The following is a 17,350-nucleotide window of genomic DNA, read 5'->3' as shown; positions in this document are numbered from 1 at the left end:
AATCAAGTCAGCCATGTCCTTATTTGGGCAAAACTTGTAAGTTTATCATCTTAGAAAATACCAAGTTATAAAACAAATTTACAAATTTTCTGGAGTACAGCTAACTTCTGCTAATGTGATGTTTTTTCATTTCACAGATTCTCTTTGATTATAGAACAAACCTAAAATATACTAGTACAACAATACAGCAGCATTTGAGCTAACTTGTTCAAAAGTGTTACTATGGATGTGAGTAACTTTCCCAAATGAAATTATGAATATCTGTACATGTTCTGAGACTAAATTTCTGTTATTTGAAACCAGTTAGTAGTCACAGCTAACTGTTAACATTATGCTAATTAATTAATTAATTAGCTTTTAAAATTGTAATATTGTACTGTTCATTGTGATGTGAAGATACCCCTGTTGTTGTATAATAGCAATGTATTATCGTGTAGCTGTTTGTACAATTTAATTTTTGTATTTTAATAGAGGCATTGTCTCTGTCTCCTTCCCAGGGACTACAGATGTGAATTAGCTAATAGCTAACTGTAGTACGGCTAAATAGCTTTACATAAATAAACAAATAAATAAATAAATCACTTACTTTGTCAGAACAATACTGGCATTTAGGCAACCACTATAAGACACTGCTATGTGCAATGGGATTGGTAAAGAATTATTAGTGGGTGGCCTGTGTGCATTACTGGATTAAAATGGGCTGCAGTTCAAATTTGCCCGTGGTTTAAAACTAGACGTTTATATCTTTTAATTTTATGTGCTGGTCTTTATGTGGTTGTCATTAGCTTTGGTTTTGGCAGCTTAATAGTGACTCAAGTTAATAAAGGCCTATGGCAGACCATAAAAGTGCTTCAACCTCAGTTAATTTTAATTTGAGAATATTTAATACCCCAAAATTGTTGTGTTCTCACACTCTACAGCTTTTCTACACATCCAGTGTCACCACTTTGTCTTGAACTGGTCCAGAACCCTACGCAGTGAAGAGAGACCCCGCACCGAAATTCAGACTTAAACCCAACACCATTACAGGCTGTGAGGACCAAGTGACTTTCTGACCCCATTGGTCTGTAGTGATCCCACCATGGGGAAGACTGGACAGAGTACTGTGGACTTAAACTCCCCAACAGAGGTCAAACAGGCAGTTCCCTTTGAGGAACTGGATGCAGTGGCAGCCCCTGCAGATGAAAAGACAAAAGAAGAGCCACCGGACAGAGGAAGCTGGAAAGGAAAGTTTGACTTTCTGCTGTCATGTGTGGGATATGCCATTGGCCTTGGGAATGTCTGGAGGTTCCCTTATCTCTGTGGCAAGAATGGTGGAGGTAAGACATGAAATATTCTATCAGTTTAAACAATTTTGGGGCATAGTGTCTGTTTGGATTTAAGAAATGTACAGCTTGTACTATACCTTTTCTCAGTAAATGTTCCCATGGTCCCAATCCCAGGTCTTCAAATACCAGCAACCCACAGCATCCACTTGACTTATTTAGTCTTCCTGCTACATCACCATGTGTTGATTCTGTAAGTGTAAAATATCTTGTTGGAACAGTGCCCGTGTAGAGTTAGCTGGTCAATAGGGTTATCTGGTTAGCACTTGTATGGTAAACTGGTGCTTCATTGAGGTTGGCCAAAAGAGGGCTGAATAGGGTGTTTCACTGTTGTAAGACAACCCCTCTTCATCTGAATACACTCAATCCATGTAGCATTTTCAACTAAGGACTCTGATATTGCTAGTTAATAATAATAATAATAATAATAATAATAATAATAATAATAATACGTTTTATTTACAACGCACTTTACATTAAGAGCAAATCTCAAAGTGTTTTTTAACATCATACTTAGCAGTGGCAGCTAGCTGGCACTATATCAAGCTAGCTGACATTCTTCTTCACCCAACAAACAACTGCCCTAACATCACCCTAAACTTTCATATCTTGGCAAACAAACAGATACCTCTCACAAATTGTTCGGGTTACAACATATCAGTCTCACTAGCAAACCTTTTGACTACCCAATGAACGGAACAACTTGTTGACTTCACAAGCTAACTAAGCCTATAGCATGCCAGCAGCATGTCAACCAACAAGCAGCTTCAAATACGATATGACCTAGCAATCATCAACAACCTCCTGAACAAACCTTATTTTTTCAACACTTTCCCTCCACTGGTCCTGCTTTGCCCGAGAGACTACTTTGCACAACTTTCAGCCTCTTCATGGTTCTGAATCTCCTCCAGAACCAGTTTGAGCAGCCAGCCTTGGCTTCTAATTGCTCTTGCTTATCTATCTTTTGAAGTAGATCAGGTCTATATCTACCATGGCAGGAGACCAAACTGCAGGCATGACCAAATTTGACCTAAAGGCCTAAAGTCTCTGAACTCTAAATGTCAGCCAGAACTTGCTTGATCTTTTGAATCTGTTCCTAATCAATGCGTTTAATTTACCAGCACTTTCCTAACTTTAAACTTGTGTCTGATATTTTGGGTGGAATTTGTTTTCTTATCTTTATTAATGTCTTACTTGGAAGCACCTAACTTACCTTGTATTGCCTAAGTACAATTTCCACTTTGTTTCAAAGTTGGGACTCCATTGGGTTGTTTCTCACCCCAATGGGAGACATATCTAGAGGTAAACCTATTTCCCTGTTCCTATCTTTACCTGTATGGAGCTTCTATGGGAAAACCCCAACTCCCTGTTGGTGCCTCCTGTGTGAGATTTTTCCCCCCTACTGTTGCTTTTGCAAACTATTACAGGTTTTTTCAAAAGTTTGCTGTCGAAAGATTTTCAGCTTTCCTCAAAGTTGCCAAACCAGATTTGAAGTCATGTATGCCCTCATCAGAGTGTGCACCCTAAAAAACTGAAGCAATGGTCATTACATAATGGCCCCAGGTTTGACTTCTAGCATTGGAATCTACTCTGTGACTGCTTACACTTTTGTTTTTCAAATCAATCAGGGGCCTTCCTCATCCCGTACTTCATGACCCTGGTGTTTGCTGGGATCCCCCTCTTCTTCCTGGAGACATCTCTGGGACAGTTCACCTCAGTGGGAGGGCTGGGAGTGTGGAAGCTCCTCCCTATGATGAAAGGTAAGATGTGGAAAATGAGAGGAAGATACTGGTACACTGAAATTTTTTTTTCTTTTGCTTCTTTTTAAATTGTTTTGTCTACCATTTAGGGATCTTGGCTGCCTTAGCTTGTTGGTACCAATAACAGTGATAGTCTAATGCTGTTCCAACTAGGGCTGGAAAATGCAAGTCATGGTACCATGCCATGCCATGCCATGCTGAACCATACCATACCATACCATACCGTACCATACCATACTAAACTATACCATGCCATACCATACCATACTAAACCATATCACACCATACCAAACCATACCATGCCATACCATACCATACCATACCATACCACACCATAATAAACTATACCATGCCATACCATACCATACCATACCATACCATACCATACCATACTAAACCATACTATGCCACACTATACCATACCATACCGTACTAAACCATACCATAATAAACTATACCATGCCATACCATACCATACTAAACCATACCATACTAAACCATACTATGCCACACTTTACCATACCATACCGTACTAAACCATACCATAATAAACTATACCATGCCATACCATACCATACTAAACCATATCACACCATACCAAACCATGCCATACCATACCATACCATACCATACTAAACCATACTATGCCATGCCATACCATGCAATACCATGCAATACCATGCTTAACCATACCATATCATACCATGCCATACCATGCTTAACCATACCATACCATACCATATCATACCATAGCATACCATACCATACTAAACCATACTATGCCATACCATACCACACCATACCACACCATAATAAACTATACCATGCCATACCATACCATACCATACCATACCATACTAAACCATACTATGCCACACTATACCATACCATACCGTACTAAACCATACCATAATAAACTATACCATGCCATGCAATACCATGCTTAACCATACCATATCATACCATACCATACCATATCATACCATACCATACCATACCATACCATATCATACCATGTTTACACACCATAATAAACTATACCATGCCATACCATACCATACCATGTCATACCATACCATACCATACCATACCATACCATACTAAACCATACTATGCCATACCATACCATACCATACCATACTAAACCATACTATGCCATACCATACCATGCAATACCATGCTTAACCATACCATATCATACCATGCCATACTATTTCATACTATACCATACCATGCTTAACCATTCCATACCATAACATGCAATACTATTTCATACTATACCATACCATGCTTAACCATTTCATACCAAACCATACCATACCATAATACCATGCCATACCAAGCTTAACCACACCATACCATACCATGCCATGTCATGTCATGCCATGCCATGCTAAACCATACCATACCACTTGATACAGTAAAAAATGCTACGATATGGTACCATGATGGTCACACTAACGTGCTAAGAACAACAGTCTGCTATTATCTGTTGTGTTTGTTCATATGCCCATCTTCTTTTAATAGCATGGAAGCTAACCTCTGAATCGTTGTATAGCAAATTGCCAATGTTTTCCTTCTTTTCCTCTTCAGGTGTTGGAATAGCTTCAGTTGTCCTGTCTTTCTGGCTCAACATCTACTATATTATCATCATTGCCTGGGCACTCTACTACTTATTCAACTCTTTTGGTTCGGTATGTTGAATAATGGTTCATAAAGAAGCCTAAATTAAAAATGCAAATATTTTAAGCTAATCTTGTAATTGGAATAATTCATTAGTGGATTGATGGAAAGGTAATTAGGAGTGTTTTTGATGATAAATACAGATACACACATTTTATAGATTATTCTTTAAATAAGCTGCTTTGGAAAGTCCCAACATTTTTCATGATTTCATTGCTATACATCAATGAATCCAAGAAGTGCAAAAATACTTTTCAGATGAAGAGACAGTGAAAAAAAAAGTCTGTCCCAGTTCCAGTTCAAGTGGTGCATTTTGCTTTATTATCAGCAGTTTTACATTTTAGCAATAATAAAACAACTATATTTAATAATAAAGTAAGCATAGCATGTAACATTATTACCAAGCAACAACCTTTGGTGTTAGTTGAATAAATAAATACAATTAAATGTAGTTCCTTAAATGTCCACTTCGGGGCTGGCTCCAAAAGCATAGAAGTCAGTTTTAACAAAACTTCCTTTTAACAGGCAGAAACCTCGAGCAGAACCAGACTCATGTTAGACAGCCATCTGCCTCGAGTGACTTGTTTTGGCTAAAATGGTTTAAACTTAAATGTTTTGTTTATTCACAATATCGGAGCTAAATGCTGCCTACCTAGACTCAAAGTGCAGCCTGAAAAAAAGTTGCTGGTGATTGTAAGATTGCAATTAGAAAAATAGACGAAGCAAGCATTTTTGTCTCTTCTAGTCTTTATCTTCTCTTTCTATTGTGTTATTCTCTTTTCTCTTTCTTGACAATCCCCTCCATAACAGTCTATTCTCTTGTTTTGTTTGTTTTATTCTGTGTTTTGTTTTTTGTTTATCTTTTTTATTTTCTTTATCTATTTATTTTTTGTTGTGTGTGTTTTGTTTGGTGATCGTCATTTATAGTCCAACCCTTCTTTTCTAACCTTTTTTTTTTTTTTTTTTTTTAGTCTCTTGTTTGTTTGTATTGTTTTTGTGTACTGTGGTGTATACTTGATGGCTTTGTTTGGGTTTGGTTGTTGCTCTCAATCTCAACCTTAATTGCAATGAACCAAATTATGATTGCATGTCAGGACTTTGTTTACAAGTTGTATTTGCGACGCCAAAGTGGACAAAAAAGGAAAAAAACAAGACACTTCATTATTGTCTAACATATCTGATATTTATTTTTACAGTGAAGGAAGATACATTTTTTTTTGTTTGAATGTTTATCATAATGCTGCATCTTACATATATGGGTACGAATTTTTGTGCAAACACATAGCTTGCCATATATCACATTTGAGTGCTACATGATTTTATCTTATACATGCACATGTTTTTGTGTGCAGGAGCTGCCTTGGCAAAGCTGTGATAACCCCTGGAACACAGAGAAATGTTTTTCCAACTACAGTCTGACAGACACCACCAACCTGACCAGCGCTGTCACAGAGTTCTGGGAGTAAGTCAGCAAGATATGACCCTGTCATACTGAATATGTGTGTGTGTGTGTTTACAAGAATATGTGAGTGTTGAAGCTTTTTCTGGAAGCTATTTGTGCTTATATGCCTGTCCTAACTCTGTGTGTTTGTTCCTGTAGGCGAAACATGCATCAGATGTCAGGCGGTCTGGAGGAGCCAGGGGAGCTACGGTGGCCTTTAGTAGGCACTCTAGGGCTGGCCTGGATCCTCGTGTACTTCTCGATCTGGAAAGGAGTGGAGTGGACAGGGAAGGTCAGGAAATCTTTCCAACTTCTTCTCTGTTTTTACCTTTCTTTTCTGAAATCTTATTCTGTTTTACAGCATACGTTCTTCCTATTCATACTTCAGAAAAGCGAGAACATAATGCAGTTTAAGGAAGTGTAACTGCTGATGCCGGAGTGTATATATTTATATATATATTTAAGTTAAAATCACTATTAAGTCCAAATGCTTCACTGTTAAATCCAAATTCTAAATACAAATATACATTTTAAATGTTAATTTTTAGATCTAAATGTTAAATGTTAAACCTAAATGTTAAATGTTGCTTTGCGATCCTAAATATTGAGCTAATATGCAAATTCACATAGCCACCCTGCGGAAATACCAAAATGACCATAAAGCTTCATAAAGTGATACAGACAATACAAACTTAGCTTGTCCGTACCATAGATTGGATCAGTTATGTCTCTGAGCGTTGTGAAATCTCTTAATGGCCTCTAAAACTGTCTTTCAAACATTTTCTGTAAAATCAGTGTACATTATGGATGGCTGGCAGCCTGTCTAGTAACCCATAGAAGTCACCACTGGCAGACTATGGTTGGGATATCTGTATCTTATATATTATTTTGGTACTTCTGCTAGGCAGCAGTGTGAATTTGCATATTAGCTAAATGTTTAGGATTGCAGAGCAACATTTAACATTTAGATTTAACATTTAACATTTAAATTTGAAAAATGAACAATCAACTTTTAGATTTAACATTAACAATCAACATTTAGATTTAGCAATCAACTTTTGGATTTATCTTTTATCAATCAACATTTAGATTCAAAATTTAACTTCTAGATTTAACAGTGATTTTAACTTCAATATATTTGTAACAACACATTTTTTTGTGGATAATTGTTGCTGTTATTTTTAGTGTGTACAACTTTACAAATGGTGCTCGATATCATATTACATACTCCATCCAGTATTTGAGCCTGAGTCCAAGCCTTAACAGGGATTTTACTTAATAGTCTTGTCCTGATTCTTGGTTCAAATTATCCCAACCCCAATTCTAACAAAACATATTGGAAGTTTCATTCTGTTAAAAACCCAGATTAGATTGGTTATCTGGTTTAGTAATCCTTTTTTAAAACTTTTGAAACAAGCCTTTTCAGGACTGGATCCAATTGGATGGCTTAAAAACAATCAGATTACTTTTGGACAACTGGGTCATGGCTCTCACAATCTCAACATCTATCAGATAGATTTTCATTAGGGATTACTCCCCCTTACTCCCCTGTTTGATCACCAGCATAAATGTTATCACATGACAAGTAATGGTAAAATCAGGATGGACTACCATGACTTCTTTTGGATGGACTACCATTAGCCTAAGCTTTAGTTTTTGCCTGCCCAGTGCACTTTTCTTTTTTTAAAATTCATTCAAAAATTGTTCAACTTAATTTATCTTCTTTGTTTAGGCAAGTTATATTTGAATTTGAATCTTCCTCGATCACAAGATTCATCACTCTTTCACACAATTTGCTGAAACTACAACTTTGTGTCGATTCATATTAGCTTTGGAGAAATACTGCAATATGTCTGTCAAATATCTGATGTTATAAAGAACATATTAACAAAATTAGGTTTTGAGAATCAAATCAACATTCAGATGCCAGTTAGTGCCCACTGGGAAGTGATAAGCATGTGTATATATACATACATACATATACAAATATACACATATGTACATATATATTGAAACCTATATTTTCAGAAAGATTAAAAGAGCCTTGTAGCATTCTCTCATCTTATCATTCTTCCCTTAAATCCCCTGCAAACTCCATCTCCGCTCTAGTTCAAATATTATATTATGATATCCCCTCCTCAATATGTAATATTTGCTTCAATCCATAACAACATGATCAACATTTTCTTTAACATTACACACACCACATTTTTCCGACGAACATTTGTCCATTAAATAAAACGTTGATTTTAGTCCTGTATATCCCAATCTTAGTCATGCAATGATCACTTCCTCTCTTCTATTCCTCCCTTTAAAAGCCCTCACATCAGTTGACTTATGAGTACTGTAGAAGTGCCTTTCTTTTTTATCTTCATCACACTTTTTCTGCCACAAATCCCTCACTGCCTTCTTTATCAGAGATTTGGCCTTTTCCAAAAGCAACAACACAGGACAGAGGAAACAGAGGAACTAAATACAGAGTAATCAACACAGTTGTGAAACACAGGACACAGGTGAAACTAATCAGGTTAATCAAAAAAGGAGGGAAACACACACGGGCGGGAAGTAAAACTAAACTGGAAACGCAGGGACCAAGAACTACAAAATAAAACAGGGACACAATAGAACTGACTAAAACACAAGACATGGATCACTACACGCAAGGAAGACGAAGGATAACATATAATACAGACAACAGACAGGGAGGAAACACAAGGCTAAAACTCAACTCATGACAAGTAGTTTTAAAGGTTTACACAGTAAACTCTAGAAATATTCGACAACTGTAAGTTTTTATCTTTATTTTGTTTCAAGTGTCACAGTATGGGATCACATTCATAAGGACAGACTTCAATTTACTCCACTGAACTCTGTCACAAATTTACTCAAGTAAAAGTTTACTTACAGGAGATAGCAACCTTTCATAAGTGATGAATTAATCCCAAACTATGGGCCGCCCTTTGCTAAGTTGTGCACACCGAAAATAATAATAATAATAATAAAAATAATAATAATAATAATAATAATAATAATAATAATAATTTATCACAAATATTGCTCTAAATGTGATAACAAATGACTTAAAGATTCACAATACGTTTTCATGTTGTTTTGGAGCTAAATGTGGAGAGTTGATGCTGTTACTTTTAGTGTGCACAACTTTTTAAACGGCGCTCGATACCAAACCTCTGGATTATTCAGAGGTTATTCATGCAAAAAAAAAAATCATAGGAGTGCATTGGGTTTTTAAATCACAGCATGCTGAAAAGATGTATGTGAGCAGGAACACATTTACACATTCACAGCCAGGGATAATTGGATTTTAATGTGTGTGTGAAAAATGAATTCCCCTAGGCCCTGGCCCTGATGGACATTACCAATTAAACATAATCATTATGCTACAGAGGAGCTGGCCATATCCTAAAGGCTCTGGCAGGATCCTTTGGCAAAGATGAGCCATGGAATTATTCTAATAGCTGAGAAATGTTTCACTCTGTGCACTGTGGCAACAAGGGATTTGACTTTTAATTATTACGTAAAAAATATGTGAATTCCAGGACCTGAAAATAACTTTTGCTGTCTTAATTTCTACTAGGTGGTGTATTTCTCAGCGACGTATCCCTACTTTATGCTCTTTATCCTATTCTTCCGTGGGGTCACTCTGCCTGGAGCCATAGACGGGATCCGCTTCTATATTACCCCTGACTTCAACAAGCTCACCCGGTCTGAGGTAGAAAGTTCTCTCAAACACACACAATCAATCATCTATAATCATAGACAAACAGACATGTATATGGATGCGTACTTGCTGTGTGACAGGTGTGGTTGGATGCAGCAACTCAAATCTTCTTCTCCTATGGTCTGGGCCTGGGCTCGCTCATTGCTCTGGGAAGCTACAACACATACCACAATGATGTCTACAAGTAGGTACAAGCAGTAATAAGCATCATTTATCCTTCATGCATTATCTTTCATGCATTTTTTTTAACTTCTTACATCCTAATTGTTCTTTTTTTTTCCTGCAGGGATTCCATCATTGTGTGCTGCATCAACTCCTGTACCAGTATGTTCGCTGGCTTCGTCATCTTCTCCATTGTAGGCTTCATGTCCCATATCACAAAGAAACCTGTGCAGGAACTAGCAGCATCAGGTACAATATCATAGTTAAATTTTATCTCATTACTATCATCTCTCTCTCTATTTTCCTTTATCCCTCTTTCCAACCCCAACTCGGTCGAGGCAGATGTCTGTCTAACATGAGTCTGGTTTCTGTGAGGTGCAATGCTCTTGGTGGATTAAGATAAGATTAGATCGAGTTCTGTCAGTGAGAGGGGATTGTTGGGCCTTTGTTAATACTATAACATAGACACTCAATGTGAATACTATTTGCTGTAAAATGTTTAGAAAGACAGAATCTTCGGGGTGCTATCAATTGCCTGGTCTGACACCTACCCCCTCAATGTGGTTTTCAGGCTTTAGAAATTGTAATAGATAAATTAAAACATTGTTGCTGATGGTCTTGTTTGATTCTGTAGGTCATAACAAGGCATCAGTATCAGTCTCAATCTGTACACACAAGAGGTTTAAGTAGAACAAGCACATTGAATGAATGAGAAAGGTTTGTATGTCATATACAGTAAACTGTCATCTGTCAATTTGTTGTTTTTGCAGCTGTGTGAAAGTAAACGTCACACCACGTTTGAACTTTTTTATTTTTGATAGCTGTACTTAGTAATTATAATGTTATATTCTGTGTGACATTCAGGGCCAGGTCTGGCATTCTTGGCTTATCCTCAGGCTGTCACCCAGCTACCCATGTCCTCTCTGTGGGCCATCCTCTTCTTCTCTATGCTCATGATGCTCGGCCTGGACAGTCAGGTACAAACACAACCTGTAAACCTGAAAATGAAAAGATGTTATATAATAGTAAAAGTAACTGAATAAACACACACCTTCTCTTCCCTGTAAAGATGTTTTAAAACAGTATGAATACTTCCTCGTGTGAATAGTCTCTGTTTGGGGGGAGAGAAAATGACTGGAACATTGGCGGCAAGAAACATGCAGTGATATTTTTGAAATACAAAACTAGCTAAGAAAGCTTTGAGTCTGTGTTTGACATTCTGTTGTGACATAACATAACATATTTGCGTGATGTAAAATCCATGCAGTTATAAGAAAGCATTGAGCAGTACAAGAGGCAACAATTTGGCCTGTCATGCCCTGGGGTTTGTCTCTCAGGCTGCAGCTTTACCTTATTCAGCCTGTAATTAAATCTTGCAGACTTTCCTCTGAACTGCTGTGGTAGTCAAAACGACCGAGTCATCTGTCTCAGTCAAGTTTCACTGAACTAGACTCGTGTTAGACAGCCATCTACCTCAGTCAAGGCAGATGGCTGTCAAACATGAGTCTGGTTCTGCTCGAGGTTTCTGCCTGTTATCAGGAACATTTTAAAGACATTAAAATAATGGATCAACAGGTGACTCCAGCATCAACAGCTACTACTATCTGTCTAATCACTATCATCGCTCTCTCTCTCTATTATTCTCCTCTATCCCTCTTTCCAACCCAACTCCGTCGAGGCAGATGGCTTTCAAACATTAGTCTGGCTCTGATCGAGGTTTCTCCCTGTTAAAAGGAAGTTTTTCTATGCCACTGTAACTAGCTAAATACTGCGAGGTGCAATGCTCATGGTGGATAAAGATAAGACTGAGTCCTGTCAGTAAGATGGGACTGAATCTCATCCTGACTTGATGTTGGGTATTTTTTTATAATATAATATAGAGTACGGTCTGCTATGTTTGTAAAAGCCTCTTGAGATAACAGTTGTTGTGATTTGGCGCTTTACCAATAAAGATTGATTGATTGATTGATTGATTGATTGATTGATTGATTGATTGATATGATACATTTTCAGTATATTCAATATAACTCATGTCTCTTTATGCCTCTTTATAATATCATATGTTCATATATCATGCCCTGATACATATATCATATGTAGTTCTGCACAGTGGAAGGCTTCATCACAGCTCTGATGGATGAGTATCCCCTGCAGCTGCGGAAAAGGAAGAAGATCTTCATCCTTATTGTCTGCCTCCTCTCCTTTATCATTGGCTTCTCCAACATTACACAGGTATGGCTCTATACATTTACGTGTATTCATTAAAGAGAGGAATGTTGATAGTATATCTTTGAAGCAGATATGTGTCTTACTGTGTGTGTTTAACTCCCTTCAGGGTGGTCTGTATGTGTTCAAGCTGTTTGACTACTACTCCGCCAGTGGGATGTGTCTGCTGTATCTTGTATTCTTCGAAACCGTTTCAATATCCTGGTTCTATGGTAAGACATTTATTTTAGACCATTAGGGTTTAAACCAATTACTTGAAAGTAAAATCAAATGTAACAGCAGCTGAAAAAAGTTGATAAAATCTGGATAGAGATGACTTAAGTAACCAAATTAATTAAGAAAGATTTTCAACAGGAAATTAAATCTATCTATGTGTCTATGTGATAAGATTTTCCACAATCATTTTTTGTCACTTTCTAACTTTTTATATTTAACAGGAGCTGAAAGGTTTTATAAGAATATCGAGGACATGATTGGCTACAGGCCACATGGCTGGTGGAAGCTCTGTTGGATGTTCTTCACTCCGATGATCTGTCTGGTAGGCGGGAAATGATTATTGATTTGTCGCTGTCAATATCAGTCAAACTCTTCCATGTGCTGAGGTCTATGAACCAATCGAGATGCAGCAACCGCTATAGACATGGAGAGAATTGATGTCATTGCTGAATCATTTCCTCCTCCATGTAGCGATATGGACAGTGAGGCCCTCGGGGAAATCAACTCTTTATCTTCACTACTGTGAATATAAAAGAAGTGTCCTGTAAAAGGAAGTTACACCATCATCTCTCTCTCTCTCTCTCTCTCTCTCTCTCTGCTTGTAAAAAAAAAAGATTTTCCCAGCCGCTTTAACTAGCTAAATACTGCGAGGTGCAATGCTCATGGTGGATTAAGATGAGATAAGATGTACAGTCTCTAACCACGCAGGCAAAATTGGTGGAGGAGTTAATATTTTTAGTCAGTCAATCTGCCACAACTTCACTTAAACAACTTCAGAATGGATTTTGGACTTTGGTACACACAAGAATATTCCCATCATCTTTTTAGTCTTTGAAATGGTTAAAAAGCGAATCTATACAAACTACAAATATTTTGTATGCTAATTAGCATATTAGCTGCTGACTTGCTATCTAATTTAATCCAAAATGGATGATATTGCACCTGCTAATTAACAACAATCTCATCGTAAGAACAAGAGCGGTGACATTCTTTTAAAAATGTTGCTAAATTTGTCAAAATAACTATTCAAAGAAATGATGTAGTGCTTTGTAGCCATTAAAGGATGTTTGCTGTTAGCATACTTACACATTATGATAAAAAAAAATGGTAAACATCTACTTGTTAGCTTTGCTACTGTCTAATAACTCATACTAAGATACAACTAGCATGACTTTTGAACCCTTGTTTAAATATCAACATAACTAATAAATGTTGTTTTGAGAGTGATACAGATGATGCATCTGTAGCTATGATAACCACGCTAAAATGTTTATTTTAGGGGGTGTTTACCTTCAGTGCCATTGAGATGACCCCTCTGACCCTGGGGAAGTATGTGTATCCATTGTGGGGTCAATTGATTGGCTGGTTCATGGCTTTGTCCTCCATGGTACTGATCCCAGGCTATGTGGTCTACATGTTCTGCACCACCAAGGGCAGCATAAAGCAGGTACAAACTCAGTACACAACTCACTGTTTCCTTCTTTTGAGCATCAGTTGTCTGCAATGAGTCATTTATGTGCTAAGTTGAGCTATGTGGAACTACTGATAGAAAACTGAAAATAAACAAAATACAAGCAACAGCTCGTTGAGGGATTCAGGGATAAGGGTTATTAAGCTTGCAGAAAATCACAACAAAACAAAGTTAATAAGTTTGGCTTCAGGCCATCATCATTATAATGTTTTTTTTATTTTAGAAAGGTAGGCCAGGAAGGTAAGATACTTTGTTACTGTTTGTGCCCTGGAAAATCTGATTTCTGTTGACTGTAAGGGAACATATTAAAAATGGAATGTCTCTGAGATATTTATAATAAGCCTTATACCAAATATTTTCTTTATTCATATTTGCCTCATATGGCGCAAATTTCCACTCACATATAATCAGCCACTACTAATCTCGACTGATGTAATTCTCTTTGCTTGACCAGCGTTGGCGGATGATGACAACTTCCCGGGAGGACAAAAAACCATCAGGGCATGAAGAATTTACTCGCACAGGGAGCGTGGGCGAAGCTCCTGTCTAGCCAGGTCAAAATAATCTGACAGCCATTCTCCCCATGCCTGCCAATGGCTCTCTGCTGTCCAAAATTAGAGTTGACAATTGGACAGATGGACTTTTGTCTAGTATTTTACTCCTCCATATTAAATTGTGCTAACAATGATGGGGACACAATTTTCCAACCACAAATTTAACATTTTAGATCAGCTCTGACCCTGTGTACATTTACCATATATACTGTATGTATGACTACAAGCTAGTTTCAAATTTTCTGTACCACTCAACAAATCAGTGTCCTTGTTTATAAGTGACATAAGTTATGAATGGTGTTTTACAAAGATATAAAAAACTGGTATGACTTGATTTAAGGCAAATAACTATAATATATAGACTTTTATTTATTTGTGAAATTGTAGCTTAAAGAACTGCTAAGCCACTGTGATGTTATTCTCCATTTAGTGTCACTTTTGCCATTAAGTGTCTGTAAATAAGCGGGCCCTGCAGTTTTATTTGCGACTGCTTTGAGATACATTTGAAAGATTTTGTAAGCCTACAGTGCGGCTTATTTTATTGAAATATTACTAAACTGTAAATAAATTCATGTCACTATGTTAAGTATGTAATGTATTTCTTTTTTAAAGAATGTTTCATACTGTTGATTAAGATAAAATATAACAAAATCTATGTTAGTCTGGACATAAGTCAAATGAGATGTATTAAGGATTTGCCCAGACTTTGTTGATGTCAGAACAAAAAAATGACAAAATAAAAATTTTGATCTTCACATCTATTTTGTTGTGAGAAATGTATTTAAGTTACAATCACTGTTAAATCCAAATGATAATATTAATCTTTGATGTTGCACCTTATTTACTGAAGTGGGCAGTGCCAGTAAAGCGTCTTTTTCCAACTTCAGAGTAAAAAGGAAGTTTGATGTGTTCCATGTCTCTGCTGATTGGTCAAATTCCATGTTGGGGCATTCTGTGACATAGAGTGATTTTTGCTGATTGGCTGGGTGTAAATAGCATGCCCCTCAGCCTCACTGTGAAGTAGGGGGGGGTACCAATTTGTGTGTGTGTGGAAGTTACTAAATATGGTTCCTCGCCCCATATCTAAATCTAAATATTAAATGTTGCTCTGTGATCCTAAATATTAAGCTAATATGCAATCACACTGCTGCCTAGCGTAAATACCAAAATAAAATCTTTATAAAGCGATACAGATCTAGCAACGGCAACTTAGCTTGTTCGTACCATGGGGTCAGTTCTGTCTCGATGCGTTGTGAAATCTCTTTATGACCTCCGAAACTGCCTTTCCAACATTTTATGGAGGGCTGTCTAACTAGAAACCTGTAGGAATCAGTACTAACAGGCTATGGTTTGGATATCTGTATCACTCTATGAAGCTTTTATTTTGGTACTTGCTTCATAGTGTGAACTTGTATGGGGCGCCGTTAGTACCAAAATAAAAGCTTCATTCAAAATATTTATGTGGTTGGTTAAAAAGATACATTAATGATTTGATTGGTTGGCTCTTATCAGTCTGATTTCCTATGTGAGAAAACAAGCATACAAGTGTATATTAATTAATATTAGCTTTTTTAAAATATTAATCTTTTGTTGATATTAATTCTGAGGATTATTGTATTTTCCAGCTAATTACCTCATTACAGACAGCCTTCCCCTTTTAACAAAAAAAATGGAGGAGGGTAGATGATACGGTGTAGATTAAACTATGACAATGTTAACCCTCCTGTTATGTTCGTTTCTTAGGGACAGCAATAATGTTCGTGGGTCAACTTGACCCGGGGCATGTTTAATTATCCAGAAGAGTCAGAACTCAAAAAAATCCCATAAACATTTTTTAATCTCATTATTAACTCCATTACTAACCATTTAAAGCAATATTTAGTGCAATGGTGTTCTTTAATCCTCACAGGTCATGGTTCTATGAGGATAACTCACTCGTTTTTTATGACAATTCATGTTAAAGCTTATTTAATGTACATTGGAAATACCTAAATATAAATACAATAGTTTTACATGACAGATTTTTGTTTATTTCATTTTTTATTTTTTATTTTTCATTAAGTGATGTTGATAAATTAACAGGAGACACCTCTTCTGTCACATGCTGCCCAGATTTTGATGCTGTATTTATCTGGGTTGGAAGGTATGTATTGCCTAAAATGGAAGGAACCTCTAGCCTTTCATCCACTGTGACATTAGGGCCTGGGTTATAGAGTAGTGGAAGTTGCTCTACCCACTTGTCCCTCACTGTTCTAATGGCTGACAGCTTGTCTCTCCCGACAACATTTCCTCATCATTCACTGCTGAAAAATGTCAGTCTTTCCTCCTCTTCTTCCAAACAAAAATCAAAACCATCTACAGTAGCCTCAACACCTCCAGCACCCCCCCCTGGTCCCCTCCTCTTTACTCTCTACATTCTCCCGATCAGTAAAATCATGGTCTCCGCTTCCACTGCTACGCTGACATCCAACTTTACATCTCCACCAATTCGATAACTGCTCCAACCCTCTCCACCCTGACCAAGTGCCTGACTGAAATTAAATCCTGGATGCAAAAAAAACTATCTCCAACTCAACTGTGAAAAATCTGACCTCCTAATGATCGGCCCCAAATCCCTCACCGCAACCACCAGCAACTTCAACCTCTCCATCGACAATGCTTCCCTCACTCCGTCCTCACATGTTCACAACCTCGGTATCATTTTGGACTCCCATCTCACTCTAAAACATCATATCAAGCACATCACCAAAACCACCTTCTTTCACCTTAAAAA

At 37.1% G+C, this 17,350-nt stretch overlaps 1 protein-coding gene across 1 annotated transcript; it reads left to right on the top strand.

Annotated features, from left to right (window-relative positions):
- Positions 1-925: 925 nt before the first annotated feature.
- Positions 926-15,338, top strand: slc6a1l (solute carrier family 6 member 1, like). Its single transcript, XM_034673792.1, has 14 exons — positions 926-1,319; positions 2,954-3,085; positions 4,679-4,779; positions 6,121-6,230; positions 6,369-6,501; positions 9,805-9,939; positions 10,029-10,132; positions 10,235-10,359; positions 10,975-11,087; positions 12,211-12,342; positions 12,446-12,548; positions 12,774-12,874; positions 13,832-13,999; positions 14,478-15,338. The coding sequence occupies exons 1-14, from the start codon at positions 1,082-1,084 to the stop codon at positions 14,571-14,573; spliced, it is 1,791 nt and encodes a 596-aa protein (XP_034529683.1). The 5' UTR covers positions 926-1,081; the 3' UTR covers positions 14,574-15,338.
- Positions 15,339-17,350: the final 2,012 nt, after the last annotated feature.

This window comes from Notolabrus celidotus, chromosome 21 (assembly GCF_009762535.1).
Source record: "Notolabrus celidotus isolate fNotCel1 chromosome 21, fNotCel1.pri, whole genome shotgun sequence".
Lineage (NCBI taxonomy): Eukaryota > Metazoa > Chordata > Actinopteri > Labriformes > Labridae > Notolabrus > Notolabrus celidotus.
This window is presented reverse-complemented; position numbering and strand designations above follow the sequence as displayed.

What these genes read in the sequence shown, in the direction of transcription:
- slc6a1l (XM_034673792.1), top strand. Translation starts at nt 1,082, where the DNA reads ATGGGGAAGACTGGACAGAGTACTGTGGACTTAAACTCCCCAACAGAG. An exon ending in ACAAGCTCACCCGGTCTGAG is followed by an intron (nt 9,940 to 10,028) that starts GTAGAAAGTTCT and finishes GCTGTGTGACAG; the next exon opens with GTGTGGTTGGATGCAGCAAC. An exon ending in TACCACAATGATGTCTACAA is followed by an intron (nt 10,133 to 10,234) that starts GTAGGTACAAGC and finishes TTTTTCCTGCAG; the next exon opens with GGATTCCATCATTGTGTGCT.